General features: G+C 35.0%; 2 protein-coding genes across 2 annotated transcripts; both read left to right on the top strand.

The window, feature by feature from the left end:
* Positions 1–36: 36 nt before the first annotated feature.
* Positions 37–8,534, top strand: LOC138315346 (uncharacterized). The gene is made up of 3 exons (XM_069256302.1): positions 37–430; positions 6,423–6,617; positions 7,320–8,534. Exons 1-3 carry the CDS (start codon positions 37–39, stop codon positions 7,967–7,969), a joined length of 1,239 nt encoding a protein of 412 aa, XP_069112403.1. The 3' UTR covers positions 7,970–8,534.
* An 11,694-nt stretch (positions 8,535–20,228) lies between these two features.
* LOC138316627 (methyltransferase-like protein 27) lies at positions 20,229–24,236 on the top strand. The gene is made up of 5 exons (XM_069258301.1): positions 20,229–20,327; positions 20,649–20,777; positions 22,564–22,699; positions 23,222–23,314; positions 23,980–24,236. The coding sequence occupies exons 1-5, from the start codon at positions 20,229–20,231 to the stop codon at positions 24,162–24,164; spliced, it is 642 nt and encodes a 213-aa protein (XP_069114402.1). The 3' UTR covers positions 24,165–24,236.
* The last annotated feature ends 2,388 nt before the right edge of the window (positions 24,237–26,624 follow it).

The raw sequence follows: 26,624 nt of genomic DNA, 5'->3' as shown, positions 1-26,624 counted from the left end.
CTAAAGTTTCTGCGTACCAAAGTTTTGTTATGCACGATGGCCACCAATTGTAAGAAACAGCGTTTGGCATTAGGTTCAGAAAGTTCATCACTGAAAGATATCTTTACAGAATTTCCTGAAACGCTTGTCAAAGAAATAGCTGGGCGAATGGACGAGTTTAGCGACAAGAGTCGTTATTATTCCCTTACTCTGAATCCTTTGAGGATTCTGAACTGCAATGCTGCAGATATTTACGAGGGCGTCCACTTTTCTCAGTCCTACTGTTGCGTGGAAATGGAGCAAGAACTACATTGGTTTGGTGGTATTTTCATGAAAGGGATTGACTTGTTGAAAACTTTTATGCTGACAAGAAAGGCACCTACAAGTACAAAAGAAAAACTTGCTTTGATGCGGCTGCTTCTTTTCCTCCAAGAATTAATGAAGGACAATGGTAATTATAGAATTCTTATCAGACATGCATTAAAAATTACAGATACTAGACACATATAAAAGAATAGGGACACATTACAGGTGTGTCTAACAGGTGTCCAGGGGTTACTACAGTTGGTAGTAGACTAAAGGTTACACCCTTGTGCACACGGAGTGCACTACGTTTAGACTACAGGTAGAAACGGAGTGCACGAGGTTTAGACTACAGGTAGACACGGAGTGCACAAGATTTAGACAACAGGTAGACACGGAGTGCACTACGTGTGAACACGGTGTCAACTACAGGTGGACATCGTGTCCAGGTACATTGGGACCTAGTATAGACAGACAAGGTGATGTGTTACAGTTAGGGATTGGAGAAGAATAAGTTCTTCAATTTGAAATAATACATAATTATAATTTTAAGTGTTTGAATAAAACCTTTTCACTGCAAAAGTAATGAAGATTATCTAATTATATATCAGCAGTTTCCATTTCATATCTTAAATTGTCTATATTACGTTTTCAAAAGTAAATATTTTATGGGTAAATTGCATTAAATATATATATATATACCGTATATATATGTCATTTACATGAAATAGTAAATACAAGCATTTTCACAAGTCAAAAACAACTTTGAATTGCAGCAAAAACCAGTCCTAAGGTGCTTTTGAGACACTTTTTCTTTTATAATAATAAGCTATCAGTAATACAATCATTATACCGGGTAATACAGAGAGCAACCAACTAAATGCTTTTCCATAGACCACAGTGTTAACGTTATGGCATCTACTTCTAATACTATTGAATTCTGATGAGCCACCATGTTGTATACTTAAAGTATAAGCTCTCATATAACAATAGATAGAAAAAAAGAGGGGGTCCTTCTGCTCAAACTCTCACCAGGGTAGCCATTTTGAAATAGGGTGCATTCGACACTGAAAAATCATGAAATTCTAATGTTTTTACCTATTAATTATCAATATTGGTATTCTTACCTTAAATTTCAATCTGAATTTCCAAATTCATATCATGGTTATCTAGGAATAATTACCTGTCAGAAAACAGTTTTACTTTGGAAATTCATAATTAACCAGCCAATCAGCGGCCGGGTCAGAATTCTATCCTGGGCTCAATCTTGTATACACAGGGGCCATTTCGAAGGGGCCATTTCGAAGGTCTTTTTTTCATTTAGTTGGTTGTTCCCTACATAGCTTTTTAAACAAAAAGATTTGGTGCCTATCAATCAGTTGTCTGGTGATACCCTTGTAGCTCTGTCGGCGGTGGAGCATCTTTAAAATATATACACTTTTATAATATTTTTCTTGCTATTTTAAGTTCTAAAACTATTGTACGTAAAATTAGTTTAAATACATATTCTTTATTAAAAACTGAACGTCTTTAAAAGATCATGCAGAATTAAATCCACTTCAAACTATATGATGTCCTCCACTATTTGGTGGCTAGTCTACCTACAATTACCCAATTCAGCTTGTTTTGATTCTTAATTACCGGTACACACAATATGTTTATGATCCAAACCCCCCAAGTTATCTTGACCGTATATTGCATCATGGTCCAAAAATTATAACTTGTTAAACATACAAGTAAGCCACAGTATCCAGCTATACAGGTGCCTCAAGGTGACCATCGATAGATGGCCAGAGGGCAGAATCGTTGCCTTCTGTGTTTGCACGGCTTTATTAGATTGGGGGCAGTATCTTTATATAATATGTGTTTTTAGAATTGTTTCTATGGAAGTTTGTTAAAGGCCCACTACCTTTCCGAAACGGCTTTTAATTTTTAAAATTGGAATGTAAAACAAGATCGATAATTTTGTAGAATCTTTAAAATTATTAACTTACCGTTAATACTACATTTAGCATCACCTTCTGAATGATATGATTAAAATAAATTTAATGTTTATTTTTATAACGCGGGTCGTATTATGTTTCCTGACGTCGTCCTAAATACCGCGCGGTAGTTGAATATCACTGCGCCAGACGGCAAAACAGCGAATTGACTTTCCACTGTTTTCATATATTACGCAGGAAATCTTGCATATGTTTGGTGTAGTATTCTTATTTTAGGTCATCGGTATGCATTTTCTGATGTTATTAATGTTTTTAAGAAACCTTTATATTTTGCTCCGGAAAGGTAAATTAAAATGCACTACCAGTTAAAACACATATCCCTATTGACTAGCATTGTTGTATAACTGTACGTATTTGTGTGATGAGTACAATGTATGTATGTAGAGAGGCTACCACCTAAGTACAGCATGCTATAAATGGACCTCCTGGGGTCGGGATAAGGTACGTATACAGGTGTTGTTAGTATGTGATACACTTGACTGAACATATTATATGCCCCTGGCCCCACTCTGACCAATGTAATGGGCGGGCAAAGGTCCTCAGTATTTTGTAAACCCCCCCGGGAAAAAAAATTACGATTTAGAATGGCTGAGATGAGTTTTACGATGTATTTTAATGATTATAAAGCGTTCTTAACATGGTAATTTTTCGATTTAAAGCTACCTGCATTTAGAAATGATAATTTTGTCGTCATAACATTATGCAACCCTACTCGATCTGAATATACCGGCTTCACACCATCGGCACATTGTTGTGTAACATAAACAAATGAATTTATTGTCTCGCTAAGACATATAAATAAATTGATCTTTTAGAGACATTTTTTTTTAAATAGTACATAGAATCCCTTGATGGACATTTTTAGTCTAGTTTGTGTGCATTGAATTTTTACTATTTAAAGATGCCCCACCGCTGACAAATGGTATTTTTTCATTATCAAAAACAGGAGTAGACGATTTAGTATTTTTCTTCAGTAACAAAAGTTACTTACTTTACACATTTATCACCATTGAAAAGTTTGAGCTTCTTATTTTACTTCAAGTTAAAAATATGAAAAATAATTAATTGCATCCCGAAAAAATTCCATGTCACTATATTCTATATGAAATGAAGTACTGATTGCGCATGCATCAATGGCGAAACAAATCATTTTATTTTTTGTGTGTGTTAATTAGGCATATATATACACGATTAAACACCAATTATTATTCAAATGATGAATATCATTTATACTCTGTCGGCGGTGGAGCATCTTTAAGGTTTGGCATCATGTGCTTGAACGTTTTAGGAAATGCGCCGCGCAGCGGAAAATTTTCTGGAATGAAGTACGAAAAATGTGCAGGAGGACCCTTTTTTCTTTCAAATAAGCATTTTTTAGAAAATTTCAGTCGGCGAAAATGGGGGGGCAAAAAGACATGTTTGCCCCCCCGTCCTGGGGAAGGGGGGGGGGCAGCTGCCCCCCCCCCCCCCCCCGCTTCCTACGCCCCTGATATATGCCCCTGGCCCCACTCTGACCAATGTTAGGTAATTTAGATTATCATACCCGTGGTGTGGTTGATGGAACAGTATGAAGTCCAAGTGACCATCAACTGCAGTCCTAGCCTAGGGGTCTACCTTTCGAGCAGACAAAATTTTAAGTGTACAATATACTACATGTATGGATCATACATTGTTATTACGTACTATTATTCGGTACTGAAAACACCAAAAGTTTCTGATTTGGACCACCATAAATTCATCCGCGCGCTCCATTAGATTGAGTGTTATCACTATCTATCTGAACAGTAGTTGAACGTAAATTTCATAATGGTTCCAGTATCGAAGTTTTTCGATTTGGGACGGATCTGAGTATATGGCATCGGCCACCATTCTTGATTGTTGTGTTAGCGTGAAGTTTGATTACATAAATCAGAAATCATGTACTGAAGCGATTTTGCAAAAAGTTTAGAAAGCTAAGAGCAAGAAAAGATTCCGCTCTTGTCTCCATTGTCGCGTAGATCATTCAATCTATTGTCATCTTATAATGCTGAAAATATATGCGCTGTAGCTAAGAAAAATATCATTTAATGCGGTTGAATTCACCATTGATGAGGACATAAACACGGTTTTACCGTACGCAGTTGATTTCAACGTCCTTAAATGTGCTTATATAACTTCTAATATATTTATAAATTCACCTACTGACTGTAAATATATATTGATACATTTTACTTTATATGTATCTATTCAAATAAACATTACAGTACAAATGATTTCAAGTCATCAACGGCAATTTTTATGTTGCAATAAATATTATGTTTCTGATCGCAATAAATATTTCTATCTGTCAAAGTCCATATAGACTGCAGAATAAATACATATTTTCTCATATCTCTGTGGCACATCATCTAGTCTGTCTGTGGTCTGGATGTAGTGGACATTTTACCTGGACACGATGTCCACCTGTAGTGGACACCGTGTTTACACGTAGTGCACTCCGTGTCTACCTGTAGTCTAAACCTCATGCACTTCGTGTCTACCTGTAGTCTAAACCTCGTGCACTCCGTGTCCACTCGTAGTTCACACCGTGTGCACAATGTGTAACCTTTAGTCTACTACCAACTGTATAACCGACATTATCAACACCTGGACTATCTCATAGTAAAACTGAACTAATCACATACTTGCAAAGATTTCGTTTGAAGGCAACAGAGAGAGTGACACCCAACTTCAAAGTCACACAGTCAACCACAGTAGACTTGATACATATTAAAGAAAATGTAAACAATTGTTCAAAACTTGTATTTGATTAGATATATACATATTCATACAGTTTATGTAAAAATTGCTTTTTGAAGCAAATATTTACATGCAAATACACAATTAAACTTATACCCTTTAATTTCTGGCATCAATTAAGGGTTGGATCAATTACGGTATTTTCTTGTCTGCATGCAAAGCCGTGCATAGTACAATATACCGCCAACTTTAGACTGCATACATATATGATGGAAACGATCTATTGCTCAACTGACATCCCTGACAAAACAATGCATCCTATATATCGATTTTGAGATCCTTCACTTTGTTTCAGACATTTTGGTGTCACTGCTTAATTCTCTTTCATACTTTAATTTTGCTTTTTACTCTTTCATTTTCAGTTTGTTTATAATTCTCTTTTTAATCTCTTTCTTTCTGCCAATTCCCACTTTTACAGCAATGTCTCTCCCTCATCCTTTTGTTTGTTTTCTTTCTTCACTCTGCTCTCAGTCATTACAGATTTATCTGGTAACTAAAATGTAATTTTTAGATTAATATGAACAAGAAAACCATTGCAAACAAGTAATGTTCTTTTTACTACGAGCAAAAGTCGTTTTCATCTAGAATAAGTCTACAGTGCCTCATTTTCCCAAAATCATACACAATCATTACAATGTTATTGTTAGATTGATATGAACAAGAAAGCCATTGCAAACAATTAATGTTCCTTTTACAAGAAGCAAAAAATAACTGGACTGTGACATTAATGTCACTACTGTGCAATTAGACAAAATATCGTTAAAATAATCCTGAAAATTGTTTATCATACTACATACTTTTGTTGACAGTGACTTGCTTCACGGTCTAAGAAAGATAACTCTTATAATAGCTATTCCGCAGTCGTTTTCATCATTAAAAAGACATCCTTGCTTCCGGGATGTAGGGGGTTGATAATACATTAGGTTTTCAGATTCATCAATCTATTATCAAACCACTACCCACAAAGTAAAATTAAGTTAATGCATATCTATCTTTATTAATCTGGTTACTGATGTTCACATATCTTTGTTTACATCCTAAAAGAAGCAGAAAAAAGGCAAGAGAGTTACAATATAAAGCGTACTGACTTCAGGCATTCTACTAACTTGTTGCGCAACAACATCAATTCTGAACTCTGCCATAAAAGTAACTTGCTTGTAGAAAGTTTTTGGAAATTTCCATTAGAGCTGGAAACTATGGAATAGTCAAAAGATGATCCGAATGCCTTAATCTTTGTTAATTTGGAGATTGATTGGCTAGTATATCAGCCTAAGATGAGTTATTTTTGATATTAACTGTAGAGGGTTGTTAATTGAAAGGGGTCGATAATACCTTAAGTTACTCTATCTTTCATTTCAGATGCACAATCTACCTTAGAAAACCTGGAGATGTTCAGTGATGCAGAACTGACAGTGGTTATGGCCAATCACCTGTTTGCTAAGTTATCAGTTTCACAATACACCACTATAGATAAACTGTGTAAGGGAAACAGTCAATGTCCTTGTGATGTGGAAACTTGTAAACCGATCGCTCACTTTGGAGATACCAGTATAGGTAAGTAGAATATGTAATATCCAAAATAATATTATATCTATTTGTTTTGTATGCTGGAGATAAAAAGAAAGCATGTGTTTATTGATGTCAGTGGCCACAGGATTAAAAGTGCATTCTGATCAATCAAGAGTTACTTCCCTTTGATTCACTCTTTAAGTCACTAAAAAAGTGAAACTTTCAGTCACCGAGTGCAGGGTGAAACGAAGGGAAGGAACTCTGATAGATTAGAAGGTGGTAAGTGGGGAGAGAGGTTATTTTCATATACTGTTAGCCTTTCTAAAGGTGAATTTTGAATAAAAGTGCCACTACCTTTCCGCAAGATTGAGTAGAATCGCAAGTTATTAACTTACTGCTAATACTACTGTTATCATCACCTTCTCAACAAGTTAATTAACATAAATAAAATGTTAATTTTCATAATGCAGATTATCTTATGTTTCCCTCCTAGTTACCATGTGTTAATGGACTATCACTGCAACAGATGAAAAAACTTCACTGTTTAACATAGATAATGCTCAGAATTTTTTATTTGATTTGTGTTTTAACTTCATCTTAGGTCATTAATATCAATTTAATTATATTATACAGTATTTTTTCAAAAAAACTTTTAATTTTCACGTCAGAAAGCTAGTGGCTCTTTAAAAGCTATAATATTTTGTGCTGTTTTGTGTCTGTACCGGTATTCATTTTGTCATAACACAGGGAGTCCTCATGTTTGGAATGGAAACTTGGACATACTTGTCAACTATGAAGTTCCAATAGTGGTAGGGTTACATTCGGAGGAAAATTGTGACAGATCTGGAGGAAAACTGTCAGCTGGCATACAACCCAGAAGGAATGACTTATTGAAAAATCATCAAAACATGGCTAAGGCCATTGTATTTTCATTCTTACAGAAACTAAGACATCCAGAGTATGAACATTTTTTGTGTCCATGTATTTGTGTGACTGCTAAAGATCTGATAGTTGTCTTCTATGATTCTAAAAACGATATTCTTCTGGAGAGCTCCATTGTACCTTTAATTTCACAAAGGGTCACTTCAGTTGGGAAGGTCAACATGGCAGCCATTCTCACTGCATGGCTGGTGGTCAACTACAACTGCTTATGTGATGGATTAACTAATGAACTAGAAACCTCGGCGAAGACAGGGTTTTTCAGGCATGCCGCAGCCAAGATGAACATCTACGAAAACTACTTACAGATTGGAGATGTAAAGAACCAGGATCACAAACTGGAGTGTATTACCCCTGTGCAAATTGTACCAAACCTTGCTTTACACGAAAGATATAAAGATGATATCTTTACTAAAATCAGTGAGGGAGCAGTAGCTAAAAAGACATACCAGATGTGAATAGCAGCTTAAATGATTTGGGAAAAATCTTACAAAAGTGACAGTAAATATTCATGTGGGGATCAATTGACTAATTATCACCCCATCTGGCCTAAAAGACAAGTGAAATGATGTCCAGATTTCATTATCAGTCATTTCAAAAAAATTTGATCAAATTTATTCTTTTTTTTCTTATTTTTCATTTTAAGGTGACCAGACCCCGATTTCTTGTAACAAACTTAAGTCATAAATTTTCTTTTAAGTTACATAAGGAGAAAAAACTTAAGTTTTGACTTAAGTCTGCACTTTCGTTTTGAGAAATTGGGGCCAGGATCTAGGTATATAGATTCTAGTTGCCTTTTTCTATCATCATGCATAGCTTGTCTCATTTTTGACTCTTCTCCAAAACCGCTGATTGATTGGGATGTCAGGACTTGAGGAAGTCTACAAAACCGTGGCAATACATGCATTTTCATGTTGAGATTCTTTGAAATTTATTTGGTAGTTATGCGATGAAAGGTTTCTTAATTTTTATTCGTTTCATACATGGTTTTATGAAACTCGTCTTGCCAAGGCTCACAAAAATAATAAACTTCTAAAAGACTCTCATCTGATCTCATATATAATGAACACTAATTAAGATCCTGTATAGACCTATATCACACAGCATAAGTTATTTGTGTTTGAAAACATGACGTCATGATGTTTCAAATTCTATCTGCACTGAGAGAAGTTAAATCTATACTTATGTAGGCAGATGACATTTCTTGACACTAAAACAGCATTCTAATTGACATAAGAACATTATTTAAACAAAAGAACTGTACTGTAAAACAACTGATTTTTGCAGCGAGTTCGCGTTGTCACATCAAATAATATTTTGATTTTGAGATTTCCAGGTAAAATCCTCTACGGCACTTGTGTTTGAAACTTTTTAGTGTCAATTAATTTTTCGCGAATTTTCATGGTCCGCTAACGTTAATCGCACGCGAAAATCAGTTGGTTTACAGTATGTAGCTGACAGGTATCTCCATGTAAAAGGTTACCCTTATTTAATTTGCAATTTCAACAAATTTTATTTCATGCAAAATATGAAAAGGGAACAAACAACAGACTAAGCCTATACAGGTTCTCTCCCAGGTTACACTTAACACTAGGGGTGGCAAAACAACCCAAACTTATACCCCTTATGTAACATGTAATGAATCTTAAAAACGAGTTTGCAAGTGGATCATCATGTTTTAAATAAGCGTTTCAAAAACCTGTGATGACATGTTTGTAAATGTGATGGATATTTCTCAATGCACTGTCCTTCGGCGTGCGCCGTGCATAAACTTTTCATTCAAACGACTTCTTCTCAATAACTGTAAGGCCTAAAGTACTCATATTTGGCCTGTAGTATGCTGGCCGCCACACCTGTCATCTTGAAAATATATTTTTAACTTATTCTAAAGTTCTACCATTGTGGTTTTGCTGGAACTTGCCTGAAATAATACAGACATTGTCCCAACAAAGTGTTGTTATTCATCGGGTTGATCCGAAAAAAAAACCAAGATGGCCACCATCGTCGCCATCTTGAAAACACATTCTGAACTTTTTCTAAAGTTCTACCCATGCAGTTTGGCTGAAACTTGCTTGAAATGATTCTTGCATGGTCCAAACTAAGTGTTTTCATTTTTTTAACCATGACACCATATCTAATTGATTTCCTATACGGCTATTGCCAAGGTAGTCAGATGACCGTAAAGGCCCTTAGGCCTCTTGTTTTCATATCTAAGCTAGCCAAACAAGGATTTGTCCACAAAGAAGCTCAGTAGACTCTTATCAAGGAATGCTTGATAAAGTGAAAGGAAAGAATGTTTTCAAAACCATGATATGCGAGTGATGAGAATCCACTGACTTTAGAACCAGATGAAATTTGATTTGATCTGAAATCGCAAAATAGAGAACTGGTCGTGGCAGGCATAAATGAAAATGGAGTGTTCTATATCTTCCAAAATCCGGCTCCGGGATCATGAAAAAATCTGAGACTAAAGTTTAGACTTAGCCAGTGATTACTGACGTAACGTTTTGTAACAACATCATTGATTGGCTAAGTCTAAACTTAAGAGAATTTTGGACTTAAAAAAACGTTTTCATGATCCAATGAACTGGTTATTGGAAGCATCTTTTCCCCACAGAAAAATCAACACAGACTTGTTTTCTTTTGGCGAGACAGAATATCAGATGGACCACATCATGAAAGTGAGCCTACTTGATGTCTGGCATGGAACAGACCCAGTATCACGTCATCATACGGTCCTTAAAACTTGTATCAAACAGATAATGAGACACAATAGTATACGTTCAACACACAAAGCATAAAAGGAAGAAGAGGCGATGATGAAGAATTTATAAATTGAAAAATCAACTGTATTTCCCCCAAAGTATTGCCAGATGAAACAATGGAAAAAACCAATGAGTGCAAAACACACCGGAAAACTGAAGTATGAGAATCAAATGTCGGAAATACAAAAGGAGTGTCTGACAACAGAAGCATCGAAAGGAAACAGCTGACAGACCTGATCAATTAAACGCCGATCTGATCAAATACATTGTGTATATATGTTTTATGTCTTTTTAATAGAGGATATGACAACAATACATCAGGGAGTCCTGCTTTGGTGACCTTTAAACTCCCAGTGATACATATTCAATGATTGTTCTCCATCTGGCTAGATCATAGAACGAATAATCATACCCTGCCTCCACTCCGGTTCCCGGCAGGGTATGAATTCCACCCCGTTGCCGCTAGTGTTGCAAGCCCCGATGTGATCCACATCGGGCACTTTGAGACTGATAAAAATATATTTTTCGGGTATTATCCTTATGTAACTGTATTGTTCTGACAACTATGATCAATATTCAATTCACAAACCTTTCGATTATAATCTTTCATCAACTATTAGTGGTAAAATCCAAGGCAAACACAACACATGTATAATTCTGTTCAAATACGCCGCTATTTTGATTTACCGGAAACTGTGACGAAATGAAACACTCAACAGGTAAAATATGTTTAAAAGTTTTAAAAAGCCAACAAACTAAGAAAAAATATGGTGAAACTGAACAAATGTAAGTATTATTAAGAATTAAGCAAAAAAAGAATTTTTAAAGTTCATGTTAAAAACTTTGTAACATTTATTTCTTTCGAAGTGAAAATTTGTAGGTCATTCCATATATGGTACTAGGTGCCATATTTGGAGCGCGAGATTTTCTAACGAGAAGCATCATGGCGGCCAAGTGAGCCGTGTCGGAGATGCGAGCCATTCAAAAGTGCTTCAAAACATAATTATGACATGGAGGTGGGTAAATAAATAATCATTTTATGTTAAAAATGTTTGATATTGTTGAATTTAATTAAAAAATTACATGACACACATGAAATGCAACATTTTCACCGCTGGATGTTTTGCAACACTACGGGCAATGGGACGGAATCGTAGCTCTGACGACGACCATCTGTCAGAAATCTTCCGTCCGTCGTTCAGAGCTACGTCATCGCATCTGGCTAGATCACTGCATGTGTCGCAACATGCATCTTCATGAAGCCTTATTTGTTCTGCATCTTGAGCCGAAATACTATAGATACGAAATGGAATGTTCAAGCCTCAGCAAACTATTCTGAACAACCTCCAAGATTCCGAAGACTGGGCTGGACTCCACTCTCCAAAAGGTCATCAGAAATTATGATGCTGGCGGATCCTTTTTACATGTGTGAATGAGTAAACGCCAGACCAAGACTAGAAACAGATATTGCAAAGAGGTTACTGGAGCAAGCGAATCGAACAAGAAAGAAAAGAGCAAGAAAAGAATGAGAATATTTGAATTTCATGGAGGTCCATATTCAGGAAGTGGATACCGTATTTTGTCAGTATTCGCTCAGTTGATATCGTTGGTAAGCTAAGGATAGCTTGTGGAGATGTATTAAAGGGACAATTCACTCACGGTAATGCTTTTACGTAACCAAGAAGCAAAATATGGCATAAATGTATTGTTCTACATTTCTTATGAAACATATAACATAAGATATTGACAAATTCCACGTCATTGTTTAGTATTTTTATTGATACCGTTGTAATTACAAATCGTTGATCAATACGATTAAGCAGGTACAATATGTACGCTGTACCAATATCCGAGCCAAAGTCACGCACGTTAAACAAATGAACTACATAACCACTGTGGAGGTGATATAATGACTTTTTAGGCAAGACAATTCACCTAATAAGGTAAAAACATTTCTGTCAGAGCGATTTGAGCTGTTCTAGACAAAAGTAGCATTACTCTACGAGCAAGGGACTGGGTTCGGCATACAAGATATTCGACCACAATTTGTAATGGCGGACAGCGATTGAGTTTGAACATTTCACACGCATTTCAACACCATGGGCTATTCTGGCATATCACAGAAAGCCTAACTGGTCTAATTTGAGTTATTTCCATTAGAACTGTTTTTTTCCGTTATATATACAAATTTTAATGTTCTCGTAGAATGAATTGTCCCTTTAAAGTTTCTTCAAACAATGACATAGTGTACTCCTAACGCGTACTATGGACTTCCGGTTGCTTAAAATAATGTATATACAGTCATTTCATTAATGTTGAAATCCTTTTCCGTTGCTAAGGGAACAGGAGATATATATAAACACAATGTTACTTAATCTCATAGTATGATATACCGACACATATATAAGTGCCAGACACTGATAAAAACACAGGTTAAAAAGTTTCCATGGATTTAGAATATCACAGGTTTTGCTGTCCATTCCTGTGAGTATTTTTTTCTCACCCCGATTTGTACAATTTTGTCAGAAAGATGGTTGAAATTTTGCTGGGTGGTTTTTCCAGTACTTATTGAGTCTTGACTTGAAGGTGTTAAGAGATGGTGAACACACCACTTCCTCTGGTAGAGAATTCCAGATGTTGATAACTCTGTTGCTGAAGAAGTGGCCTGATTTTCCCAGTCTAAATTGCCTTTTATATAGTTTTCTGGAGTGCCCCCTTGTTGAAGTTCGTCCAATTTCATCGAATAGTGAGTCAACGTTCAGTATGTCCAAATGATTTAGAATTTTGTAGGTTTGGATGATATCTGCTCGTTCTCTACGATATTGAAGTGTTGGTAGACTCAGACTCTTTAAGCGATCTTGGTAAGGTAGATGTTTTAAACACGGTATCCTTTTTGTTGCTCGTCTTTGTACGTTTTCAATGACGGTCATGTCTCTGACCAGGTGTGGTGAGGATACTGGTGTTGCGTACTCCACAATTGGACGAATGAGTGATTTGTACAGTGCCAGGAACATTTGAGGGCTCATATACGAGAATGATCTAAACATTAAACCGATGATTTTGTTGGCCTTTGAGCTTGACGAGTTGGCATGAATTGAGAACTGCAGGTTTTGGTCAATGTTCACTCCTAAGTCCTTTTCCGACTCTACTTTTTGTACTGGTGTTGCGATGCCATCTTGACTAATAGTATAAACATGGTTTCCCTGAGATCTGCCAATCTCCAGTTATTTACATTTGGATGTATTTAGTTGCATGAGCCAGGTCTGTGTCCATCTACACATTTAGTCTATGTTGTGCTGCAGGTTTTGTCTAATGGAGTATAACTTTGTATCGTCAGCAAAAAGTTTAATTGTACAGTTTAGCATGTCTGGCATGTCATTGACATAGATCAAAAAGAGGATTGGTCCTAGTACACTCCCCTGCGGTACTCCACTTGTAACTGGAAGGGGCTCTGATGTTGCTCCATTTACCGATACTCGTTGAGTCATGTTGTCGAGAAAAGCTTTGATCCATCCCAACAGTTTACCGTTGATTCCGTACTGTTTTAATTTATGGAGGAGGAATTTGTGCGAGACTTTGTCGAAAGCCTTGCTAAAGTCCAGATAAATGACATCAACACTTTTTCCTGAATCTATGCTTCTGGTCCAGTTTTCCATTGATTCTAGTAACTGAGTGACACACGATTTTCCAGATCTGAAGCCATGTTGGTGAGGAGTGAATAGGTTGTTGGTATCCATATAAGCTACAATTTCATCCCTTACTATCCGTTGCATGATTTTTGATGGAACTGATATTAAGCTAATTGGTCTGTAATTGCTAGGATCGTTTTTTGCTCCCTTTTTGAATAATAAAGTGACTATGGCTTCTTTCCATACTGATGGTAATTTACAGTTTTGTAGGGACTTCTTAAAAATAATTTTCAAAGGTCCTTTAAGTTCTTCCGCTGCTTCGGTTATAAACTTTGGGTGAATGTTGTCAGGGCCAGGAGACTTGTTAGGGTTAATATTCTTAATGGCTTTTAGTACCTTTTCTTCTGTAATGTCTATGTTGACTATGTCGTCTTGTTGATGTCTTCGGGGAAAGGGAGGTAATTCGACATCTTCGTCTTTGACAAATACACTTGCAAAGTAGTTGTTTAATGTATCTGCTGTTTCCTTGCTGTAGGTTGATAGTTCCTCATTTTTTTATTTCTCCTATGGTTGATTTAACTCTGGATTTGGATTTTACATGAGACCAGAATAGTTTTGGGTTTGTTTTGATTTTCCCGGCTAGGTCCTTTTCGTAGTTGTATTTCGAGGATCGAATTTGTTTTGTATCAAAGTTTCTGGCAGATTTGTAAAGTCTGAAGTTATCTTCTGTTTTACAATGTAAGTATTTGATCCAGCGACGATTTTTAGCTCGGATGGCTGACTTGGCCTCGTGACTCAATTCACGGTTTTGAAGTTTGTTGGTGTTTCTCCCCTTACTTTCTCTCTATAATTTCTCTATAATGTAGTTAAAATGAACAGTAAGGGAATTCCAAGCTACATCAACAACTTGGATTGAGTCTAAGCGATGACAGTCTATCTTGGCGTGGTTACTTTTTATCTCTGTGTACTGACCCTTGAAGAAATTTCGATGAGTTGAAGTTTGGTTCTCTAGAGGTGTTTCCTTGTAACAATAAAGTCTAAACTGGAGACTTAGATGGTCACTCTTTCCCAGTCCTGATTCATAGGATATGTCTCGTATCATTTCTTCTTCGTTGGTAAAAATGAGGTCTAAAGTAGATGGAGTCTGGTTTTCTCGGTAACGTGTTGGACTAGTTACGTGTTGGATCAGGAAATTGTCACGTGTTGCTTCTAGGAATTTTGTTGTTGGTTTATTTAGGCCTGACAGTGATATCTGGTTTTTCCAATCAATCTCCTTATAATTAAAGTCACCGAGTAGCAATATGTGTGAGTAGCATTTTGTGTTTCCCAGACTGTCTATCAACTCGTTCAGATGTTTGTTGTTTTCCTCTGGGCTGTTTGGGCTTCTATACACACAGCATATCAAAAGTTCATCTGTTCATTGAGTTTTACAGAGATTGTAGTATATTCTTGAAAAGGAATGTGCTGATCAGTTTTTTTCAGCATTCAGTGTATCTCTGGTGTAGGTTACTACTCCTCTGTGACTAAATGTTGAGATATTAGTTGTATAGTTTCTCAGATGATAGGAATCCTCGTCGAGATGAAGGCTTGTGTGTTTTAGAAAAAATTCAGTTAAACAGATGATATCTGGCTTGTCATTTTCAATAATTTCTAATAGCTCCAGTTCCTTGTCTGATAATAAGGTGTCAACATTTAAAGAAACATTTGTCAAATAAAGAAGCAGAGATATTGTTATACCCCTATAAAATAGTTTCTATATAAACGCTCTATTGACAAAAATGCAAATAAATGAACTGTTTCGTCGAGTGGTACAAAGAATTGTTAAAATATGCTGTTGAACCGGAGTGACGTCACAATCGGGTATAATAAAACAATTACCGACTGGGTTTTTGGGCAACAGTTGTTGACTGGGATTGAGGACAATAGATTATTTGTTGGACCCTCACACAAACTGTTGCCTTCGGCCTTCAGCCTCGTGCAACAGTTTGTCTTCGGGTACAAAAAATCATCTGTTGTCCTCAATCCCAGTCAGCTCTGACGATATGCTGCCTGAGGTCATGAGAGTAGACATTTATACTTCAACTGTCGTGTTGCACCCACATCCCTGTGACTCGTGCATTGGATCTGGAACAAGAGATTATAGTGTCAGAAGACAGGGTGAAAGGTAAAGGTGAGCTGGTAAGTATCATGTTCTCTGCTTAATTTGTTTGGTGATCATTGTATTGCCGTATACCAGATGGTAGCAATGGCAATCAAACGTTGTTGAAATCTAAGCTTTGTACTCTACAAACTGACAGTCAATAAAATTGCTGTTTAATTTCTAGATCCATTCCCGTCCTAATGAAATACGTGTTATATCAACCTAATACTTGTTCATACTGTCTGAAACTCATCGATGAAATAGAATAAGGTCACTGTTGCAAAGCAGTGAAAGTTGCTATCATTTATACATATCTAATTTTTCACAACATCCCTTACCTACAAAACACAGTTCGCACTCACTAGTACTTGAATTTACATCCGCTTATTTTGACGACATTATCATTGTGACGTCATATATGTCGTCCAAGTGATCACGGAAAATGACTTTCCATTATTGACAATAATGTTTATTTATTATAAATACAAACTATTCTATGATAAAATTGTTATAAAATGTATATATAATCATTGTACTGTAATCAGCTGGTAATTATGGAACTGCGAATGCCAACTGGACAGCGGCAAATTCAACATGAAACAACATGCCGCTGTCCATTGAGCATTCACACTTTCATAATTGCCAGCTGAATGCAGCTAAATGCTTAATTTACATTTTAAATACATATCTATAAATAAGATAAATCAAAACGAATGAATGAAGTAATTGGATTCTGAAGAAAAAGTTATAACTATGGATGTAGGATTGGTTAATATTTTTTGCCGCTCTGAAGTTATTAAGAGAATGTACTAAATTTCAAAAGAGCAACTCGTATTTTAAAATGATCATTATCTTACTATGGAACACTTTTAAAATGGAGTCTTTCATATTATACCGACTTTTCATGCAGAAATTTATTCACCCAGCAATTCATATGTGCTTGTGCGGATCAAGACACCTATTTTACTCTCAAACCATTTCTGTAGTAAACTCTATATCAAGTGTCGTGTATCTAATGGTATAAGTTCTGCTCTGATTACGTCGAGCATAACCTTATACTTTTTTATTGAGGTATCCACATCAAATGCACGTCTGCCATCATAAGTATTTTAGGTGAGGATCGAAAACATCCCTTCCTTTGGAGGTTGTGTGAGGTAAGTTATTTCATTGGTTTTATTATAAATAGAAGTCAAGAAAAATATCATTAAAGATATGTCCACAAAAGCAAAGTCAAACGAATAATGTGTAAATGTGGAGATCGGTATCGGAAAATGATTCTATTTTATCCCATTTGACTGTTTGCTTGAAAGACATTTTGTTTGCCTCATTAGTGAATGTATCCCAGGAGGAACTGTCGAATTATTGCCTGTTGAACTATGAAACATTATTTGGTTAATTTAATGAACATTTTGTTATTGTGTTTTGTTGATTATATTGACTGATATATAGTTGCCTTAAATAAGTCATTATCTAATTATAAGTTTTGTCATTAAGATATTTGTTAAATTAAGTTTGTCCCTTTTCTCTCTATTTGAATTAATTTCGAACTTGATAGTCCCATACCGGAGAAACCGGATTGTTTGTTCCCGTCTGTCTGTCTGTCTGTCTGTCCGGATTTCGTTTTCAGACGAGAAAAAAAAATCACCGGAGTTTGATCAAACTTCACACAATGGTAGCATATGGGAAAATACAGCTTATGATTGAATTTGGGGTTCAAAGGTCAACTATACACAGGCAAAACTGCCACGCATGTAAATCATGCGTGGCAATTTTCATGTGATTTTCACATGAATCTCATGCGTAAATCATACGAGATTTTTTGACACGCATGATTTTCGCATGAAAATTTCATGCCATTCTCAAATGATTATCATGCGATTAACATGTCATTTATTTTACACATGAGAATCGCATGATTTATATTTACATGTGAAAAAACATGCGTATGATACATATGAATATCACATGAAACATTTTCCTAAATTTTGATATTTTCACTCTTTTGCAATATCTCATGTCATTTTTCGGTATATTCTATAAAACCTGTTTTCTTGTTAACTGTGGATTGAGTGTTAGAGACTATATTGTATGGGCGGTATGTGCTCTTGATTCGTGAAAACAGCTTTATTTGAAAAGGCAATTTTCAATGAAACCAGGATGAAAAGCCTTGTTGGAAAAAGTGTTTTTATCCCACAGTAAAAGACTGAACATTTATATCAACTGGAAGACAGGAAATGGACTTTTATATCCAGCAGTGAATATAGTGTTGAAATGATAAGGCAAAAGGAAAGCTTAATGTGTCACACTTAAAGAATGACAATTTAACTACATATAAAATGTTGTATATGTTATATAGGATATGCAAGGAAAATTAATTTTGTTTTACAGTGTATCTTTTGATTGTTTGTACATAATCAAATTGAAATGAATAATTTTTATCTAAATATCTGATGAGTTTTTGTCTGTTCCTTAAATTACATTTTGATATAATTTGAGATTTGACATAGGATTGTATTGCTAAGTTACAATAACATAATGCGAGATATGACATTTGACATGGAATGCGTACTTGTTATATATAGTACATTTCTAGAGAAGTTCTAGAACAATTGGAGACTTTTTCTGATCATCATGATAGAATGTCTAGACATGGGACATATAATTTACAAATTTTATAAACATAATTTGATTAATTAATTACAAATGTAAAACGCAAGAGAATAGATTACACTATATGACATAATTTACATTTGTGATATGCATCACCATTCACATGTATACAATACATGTGAAAAACATGCGTGGCACTTTTCGGCTGATTTACATATAATAAAATTTACATGCGTGCTACGCATGTGATAGTCGTGATTTGCATATGTGGCTTCACATGATTTACGTATTTTGAAATTTACGCATGAGAATCATGCGTTTCTCGCATGATTCTCATATGTGGCTACACATAATTTACGCATGTGGAATTCTACGCATGAGAAACATGCGAGAAATGCATGATTCTCATATGACTTTTACGCATAATATACGGGTGTGCTTTTTACAGCTCAAATACGCATGAAATTTTCGCATGAAAATCATGTTTTTCACATGTATTTCATACGTGGCACTTTTGCCTGTGTACAAAGGTCACTGTTACTAAAAACATATGTTTAAAAAATCCGTTTCCAGACGATGACTTGAGAAAAATATCAACGGATTTTGATCAAATTTTGCACAGTCGTAGCATATGAGAAAATACAGCTTATGATTGAATTGGGGTCAAAAGGTCAACTACAAAGGTCACTGTTACTTAAAATAGATTATTTCACAAATTTTAGTGTCCAAATGATAACTTGAAAACACATCAACGGAATTTGTTCAAACTTCATACAGTGGAGGTACATAGGGGAAAACATAGCTTGGATTGAATTTTGGGTAAAGAGGTCACTATTACTAAAAAATAGTTTGTTTCACAAATTTTCGTTTCTGGACGAAAACAAACTTTAAATAGAATATTTGTTCAAACTTCATAAAATGATAATATAACTAACCAATAATAACTGGCCATTGATTAGAAAAATGTAGTTGACGGCAGGGGACGCGTGCAACACTTACTGTAAGCTTGTTCATCTTTGATATACTGACGATGTTGTCAGGATTCTTATTGCATTCCCAATCCATTGCGTTACTATACACAACGTTTGTTTTCATGGCGATTTCGCGACAAACAGAGTAAAAGTTATACTGTATTTGCGATTGAAACTACATTTTTCTGTAGCAAATAATATTCAGGAATTCGAATAATCCGCGAATTTGTCACTCGCAAAAGCAAAATTGATTTGCTGTAATTATCTTTCCTGTGCTGCTATACAAACATTATAAAATGCTGTGCCAGCAGTTTCAAATAGCCAATGACTACTCGGACATTCGGATGGCATTCGCTATACAAGTTTAATTGAGGTTTTGAAATGTCCTTACAATAAACTACCAAAACCCAAGTCATGCGATCTCAACTAAATATAGGAATCATGAAGGACGTACGTGTTGCGACCTACCCATACAATAATCTGCAATTGAAGACTCACTGATTTGATAACCACTCTCTATCGAGGTCGTTTGGTTAAATGTTAAAAACCAAGTCAAACGGCATTTTTGTATTTTGTCAGAGCCAATTCAAGAATAGCGAACAATGGAGGGCGCTAGGAAATTATATAAGTTTTGTGAAAACTCCGAGACCCGAGAGGATATGACACAATATTACGAGAAATGGTCTGACAAGTATGATAAGGTAAATGTCTTTAAGAACTTTTACACACAGATAACAATGGTTTACAGGAGGTTTCAGCGAAGGATAAAATTATTAAATAAAACGTAATCGGCATGATGACTAACATGGATTATTGATTTTCAGAGTAATATAATTAAGATAATAAATTTTGTTACCATTCAAATCCATTTTATTAAAAACAAAATTGGTATTTTAGAAACAAATTTGAAACTACTGCTCTTTTTGTGGATTTAGCTTTGTCTTTCTTAACCCTCGCCAATATACAGCTTATATTAAAGAGACTGGTCATGAAGTCACAATATATCTTTCTGTACATGACAGGACGCAGTGTTGGATGGATATCAAGGTCCAGCTTTGGTAGCAAATGCCCTTGCTTCAATGTACTCGGATTCTCGCGAGAACATTCGGATACTTGATGTGGCAGCAGGCACCGGTTTGGTAGGAGAACAGGTATACTATACATTTTTTATCTCATAATTCGCCTGCTCTCCAGTGATTTCGCCCATGTAATATTTTTGCATATGTCACTAGTGTAATATATGTTTAATCTTGAGCGATTTCCATTGGTTGGAAATCCATTGTGACGTCATGCCTTGACATCAGTAAGCAATGACGTGACTTAAGGAAAAAATGGTGGCCTCCGCAGGAGTTTTGCGATTCATTTGATGTTGAGATTCTTCGAAATGTATATTGTTGTAGATACGTACCTCGTGATAAAAAGTACCTTAAATTTGAATTCGTTTCATGTGAGGTTTTAGGAAACTTGTAAAGTGTTAACTTTTACATGTCCATGCTCGCAAAAATAAAAACGTTTCAGAAAATCTCATATTTACCTATATGTATGATATACTTGTATAAGGTTATTTGTGTTTGCAAACATGGCATTGTGATGTTTTAATTTCTATCTACACTCAGAGAAGATAAGTCTATACTCATACAGGCAGATGACATTTCTTGACACTATAAACAGTGTCAATAACATGTATGTTCCACAAAAAGTTATATAATTTGTCCTCCATGTATGTTGCATTTGTTTAATGCTGTAAATATTTTTCTCTACATAATGTATTTTGTAAAGAGACTAATAATAAAGTTTAAAAGTCCAGAGACACGCCAGGTAGTGATCCATTCAGTTAATTTTATTGCATCAGTTTCATTAAAATGTAATTTGAACAATCTTTTTAAACTAAAATTTTTAAAGTGACAACATCATCTAAACCTATAATGTATGGTCACTGTCTAGACCCAGTAGGTAGCTAAATCGACAGAAAATTTGTCGGTCCTTGTCTACAGTTTATGCGTCGAAGTCCAGATGAGTAGAACTTTGTAAGATAGTCCATCCAACTTCGACTACTTAAGACTTTAATGTACTTTATTATACCATCTTATTTATGTGTTATTTATGTGCATATTGATTTCATCGTTATCCGTTCTTTCACTTTGAACTTTTTCAGCGCTGTTTGTTCATCAATGTGTGCAAATTGTGATCATCATATCGTGTATGTCTGCCTTTCCCCCCACCCGTCCGTCTGTCATTTGTTCGTGTGTTTGTTTGTTTGTCTGTCTGAGTTAATAAAATCATATCTGGAAGTACATGTTTATGTTAGTGTCAAATGGCTTATGCAGTGTGTTCTGTCTGTAAGGACATGTGTACAGACTTTTATTCGTTCGTTTATTTTTGTGATCGTCTGATCGATAACATGATTATTTTGCTGGATGGAAACCCCGTGTTTTTATCGCGATCAAATCTAGTTGTAAGTGTTTGCGTTATAAACGACCGTGACGGGGAAATAATATAATACCCATGAATTCATTGTAAGTGTCTTCGTTATAACCGTGTTTTACTGTACCAATACAAGACATGTATTGTGAAATTTTCGCTGCGAGGTCGCGTTGTCACGTCAAATTATATTTTCACCGCGATTTGATCTCGAGATTTCCAGGTAAAATTTTCTGTAGCATTTTTTTTTTGAGACCTTTTTGCCTCAATTTATTTTCGCGAATTTTCGTGGTCCGCTCACGTTAATCGCACGCGAAAATCAGTTGGTTTACAGTAAGTAGCTGACAGGTATCTCCATGTGAAAGGTTACCCTTATCACGGAGGGGTAGCAAAGCAACCCAAACTAATACAACTTATGTAGCATTTAATGAAACTGGTAAGTTTTTAATAAACATTTTGAAAATATGTAATCAAGTGTTTATAAATGTGATTGGTGTTTCATTTTTCTTATCTAAGCTTGCCAAACAAGGATTTGTCCTCATAGAAGCTTTAGATCCTTCTCAAGGAATGCTTGATAAAGCGAAAGAAAAGAATGTTTACAAAACCATGAGATGCGAGTACTTTGATGAGACACCACTGGCTATAGAACCAGGTGAGGTTTGATTTACCAATTCAATATTTATTAAATCAATTAAATACTAGTACACTGTATAAAGAAGTCTACATCACTGAACACCGTTACTAAGGTATTTTAACCAAATGCACTTTCATTAAATATACGGAGGCAGATTCCGTCAAGGTAATGGATATTTTCCTGCAGTTCCAACGTATTATGATATCAAATGGAACACATGACGGATTTCTTTCAGAGACAAATTCGTAAGCGTTACCTCCTTTTATCCTCTATTCCTGGAATGGTTATGGTTGTGTTGGAGAATAACTAACATTTCGCAAATATTCATTCATATCAGAAACTTTGGTAGACGCATCCTTGATATTCCAGGGGTTACTATCACTGTGATTATAAACACCCCTAATAAAACAGAACGCTTTCTTTTGACATTACATGAATTAGAGACCATGATATATAAAAGGAAACTCATTCTTTATTGTCGAAGAAACATCTTTCATTTTTTATGTTCTTTGTTCTTATTTATCTTCTATTTCCCAATAGGAACTTATGACGCCATCGTAGTATGTGGCGGTTGTAACAACAATCATCTCCCTTGTGGTTGTCTGTGGGAGGTCATCCGTCTGGTGAAGCCAGGTACTGTACACAAACAACTTAAGACACAAACGTATTATAAATTTAGACGCAATTTAATTGAAAATAAAAACCCATCATCAGTATTATTCTAGAAAAATTAATGATTATAACACAAAGATATATAATACATCGTTGCAATAATTTCTAAATCGTTCCTCTTTTCATTCTTTCAAAGGAGTTTTCTATAGTTCAAGGTTAATTTCAGTTCAGTAAACTTGATCAAAATAAATTTATCCCATAACTAGACCGTCCAGCCATGTCATAAATCTCGTAAGACACATGTGTAATAACACTATTGTGACGTCACAGGTAGTTCTGACGTCATAATATTGATATGAAGTCGCATGATTGTCTCAGCAGACGGAAACGTCACATCCAAGTCGGATTTCTACTGTTTTATATAGAGAGACGAAATCTTTCGTTTAACTTTTACTAATATTTCTATTATTATGAAATTTATCAAACTCGTTAAATAAAATGACATGCCACTCGCCTAAAGGCTCGTGGCATATCAATTATTAAACTCGTTTGATAAATTTTATATCACATACCCAATCATGTAAGATCCTCTATATTCGACATATATTTTTGAGTCGTTGTCTTAGAGTTATGATCAAGTGTCCAAAGCATCTCTACTTTTATCAAGATACGTTTATGCTTTTCAGGAGGATATTTTGTGATGGGAACACGACCAGATATACTGAACACATCAGAGGAATACAAAGATCATTTTGGTTCCTTGATAGATGAGCTTGAGAATGAAGGAAAATGGAAAAAAATACGAAGGGATATTGTATCTCGCTATATTTTTGAAAATGATGGAATTATCTTTGTATATCAAATCCTTTAAAAACTAGATGCAATCACACTTAAAGAATGCCAATAGTCATACCCAGGCTTATCTACCAATGAAAACAATTGTACACACATGGAATGAAAATGATAAAACTTTTTTTTTTATTTGTCACTTTATCATCCACTTGTACGAGACAGCTAAAAATAGATAAATTTTGTGTATATACATATTAAACCATATACAATGTATAATTATATATAACTACAAGCCAGTTGTCAAAATAGTTTATCTTGGTACAGAGGAAGCTACCATTTTGAGAAATTCCAGTATGTCCTTGCCTGGGAACAAAGCATGAAGTCATCAATTTAAGTGAAAACCTTCATCCAAATTCAAGGTCTTAAATATGGCACTCTAATGCAATCAATAAATCCAAAGATAGTTTGTAGTTATTAAGTTGAGGGATATTATTATGCATATCAGATTAGAAAGTAAAGTTTGCGTTATTTAAATTAGATTATATTTAACACATGTTATAATTAGTACACTATATTGAGTATCCAAAAATACCATAACGCTTTTTGTAATTGTATTTTAATTCTCAAAATGTTTGTCGCTGGTGAATAAAATATTGAAAGCTCTTCTTCATTCGTGACTATGAATATTATGGCACATATAACTTTAATTTGGTTCCTTGAAAACCATGCTGCAAAACGTTAACCTTTTCAAACAAGATCTAATTATGACGGGTGCCGTCACATAAAGTTCCCCCAATCTCCACAGAGCCTAATTTGACAAGAGTGACCTCCCCCTGAATGATGACGTAACATTGTTATACAGGTAAATAAATTTGATTTTGCATAAGAAAATGTTTTTTGAAAAGTCACATCATTTAAGGATGTATTCTTCTGAGGTTTCAGTCCCGTTGAAGTCTCGTTTCGACAAAGATCAAAGAAGTTATGAGATTTTCAAATATATTTTATCAATATCTGTAGCAAGTTGCCAGATGCAAATTTTGTCAAAAAAATACATTTCTATTTTCAGTAGATTTTTTATACAGGGATTTTAAGAAATGGCCCATTTGGCGGCCATTTTGAAATTGTCTTTTTCCTCTTCGAGTGGAGCCATAGTTTAACCATTTTTTACTGAAATTGTTTTTACTTAAATCATCAATGCACCAGCATTTTTAGCTGTATTGAGTTAATTTTTGCTGTTAATCTTTACTAGGTTCGTGGTTATTAAAATATTGAGCATTAGTGCGTGAAGTGATACGCTTTTGTCACTTTATTTTTACATTTAATGGAAATTTGAGCACTTTCATTTTTTACTATAAAATACTGAAATATAACACACATTCAAATGGGGCAAAAAAGTAAGCACACTGACCCCCATTTTTCTGCCTAATTTAGAAAGAACAAACCCATTCCCTATTTATATGCTTAATATTAAAAAAAGTTTAATACCACAACTGTTTCTATAAAGGGTTAAATTTGGTAAAAATGGCTGAAAATGGTGTATTTTGTAGCTCAAATTTAAGGGTACGGGTAGCATATGTTGTTATTCTGAGTAAAAATATGAGTCTTATTAATCAAAACTTGTATATTTTTAAAGAAGACTACAGGAAAATAAATTCTTCAAACTTCCATACGTATCAAACATCTCATTAGGAAATTATGACTTTAAACTCTTGGGTATATGGTCAAAACGGCAAAAATCCCAAAAAATCTAAGATTTTGTCAACTTGGTATCTTTTAGTTACAATAGCTCAAAAACAAGCACACCGACATACGTTTTTTCTTCCATTTTCTTGTATGGTATGAACTCCTATTTACAAAAATCTATATGAGAAAAAAAGTTTAATACAAGAAAATTTTGACTTCTCAGAGGTGTACATCCTTAAAGTTAATATGTTAGGCACAGCAATACCTATAATTGTATTAGATTTGTGTTCTCAACCATGTTGCTTTTTGTTCAATTTTGAATAATTAATTGCATGCTGTGGCAGCCATCTTGATAGTTGCACAACAAACATGAACTTGTAGCTCTTGTGAATAAAGGGAGATAACTCTTACTGGTTAAAAAAATTGAAATTGTCTCAAATTTTTTCCCCACTCATAATCACAGGGACCTGGCATGAAAATTTTTTAACCAATAGTATACATATATATATTATAGTCATAATCATAGCATTTTTCACTTTAAAATTTAGAATCTGATATAAACTATATATTGAAACAAATTCCAGGCGATTCGGACGAGTAGTTGAATATCTATCAGCAGTTCAATTTTGAACAATGAAAGGCTGTGGTGGCCATCTTGGATATAGATGCTGGTCGGAAAAAATGAAACCGGTAGACACGTGCACATCTGCAGGTCACCTGAAATGACCACAAAATTTCATGGCGATCCGACTCATCGTTTTTCGAGAAAATGGTTGGACAAATTGCGGCAGAAAAAGAAGAACAAGAAGAAGAAGAAGACCAACAAGAAGAAGAATAATAATAAGAAGAAACGGAG

This window comes from Argopecten irradians, chromosome 2 (genome assembly GCF_041381155.1).
Source record: "Argopecten irradians isolate NY chromosome 2, Ai_NY, whole genome shotgun sequence".
Taxonomy (NCBI): Eukaryota; Metazoa; Mollusca; class Bivalvia; order Pectinida; family Pectinidae; genus Argopecten; species Argopecten irradians.
Note: the sequence above shows the minus strand (reverse complement) of the source record. Positions and strands in the feature narration are given on the sequence as shown.

Bases quoted from the DNA above. Each gene is read 5' to 3' on its own strand.
- LOC138315346 (XM_069256302.1), top strand. From the start codon at position 37: ATGGCCACCAATTGTAAGAAACAGCGTTTGGCATTAGGTTCAGAAAGT. The intron at 431-6,422 runs GTAATTATAGAA...CTTTCATTTCAG, and splicing joins AGAATTAATGAAGGACAATG to ATGCACAATCTACCTTAGAA. The intron at 6,618-7,319 runs GTAAGTAGAATA...GTCATAACACAG, and splicing joins CTTTGGAGATACCAGTATAG to GGAGTCCTCATGTTTGGAAT.
- LOC138316627 (XM_069258301.1), top strand. From the start codon at position 20,229: ATGGAGGGCGCTAGGAAATTATATAAGTTTTGTGAAAACTCCGAGACC. The intron at 20,328-20,648 runs GTAAATGTCTTT...TGTACATGACAG, and splicing joins GGTCTGACAAGTATGATAAG to GACGCAGTGTTGGATGGATA. The intron at 20,778-22,563 runs GTATACTATACA...TTCTTATCTAAG, and splicing joins CCGGTTTGGTAGGAGAACAG to CTTGCCAAACAAGGATTTGT.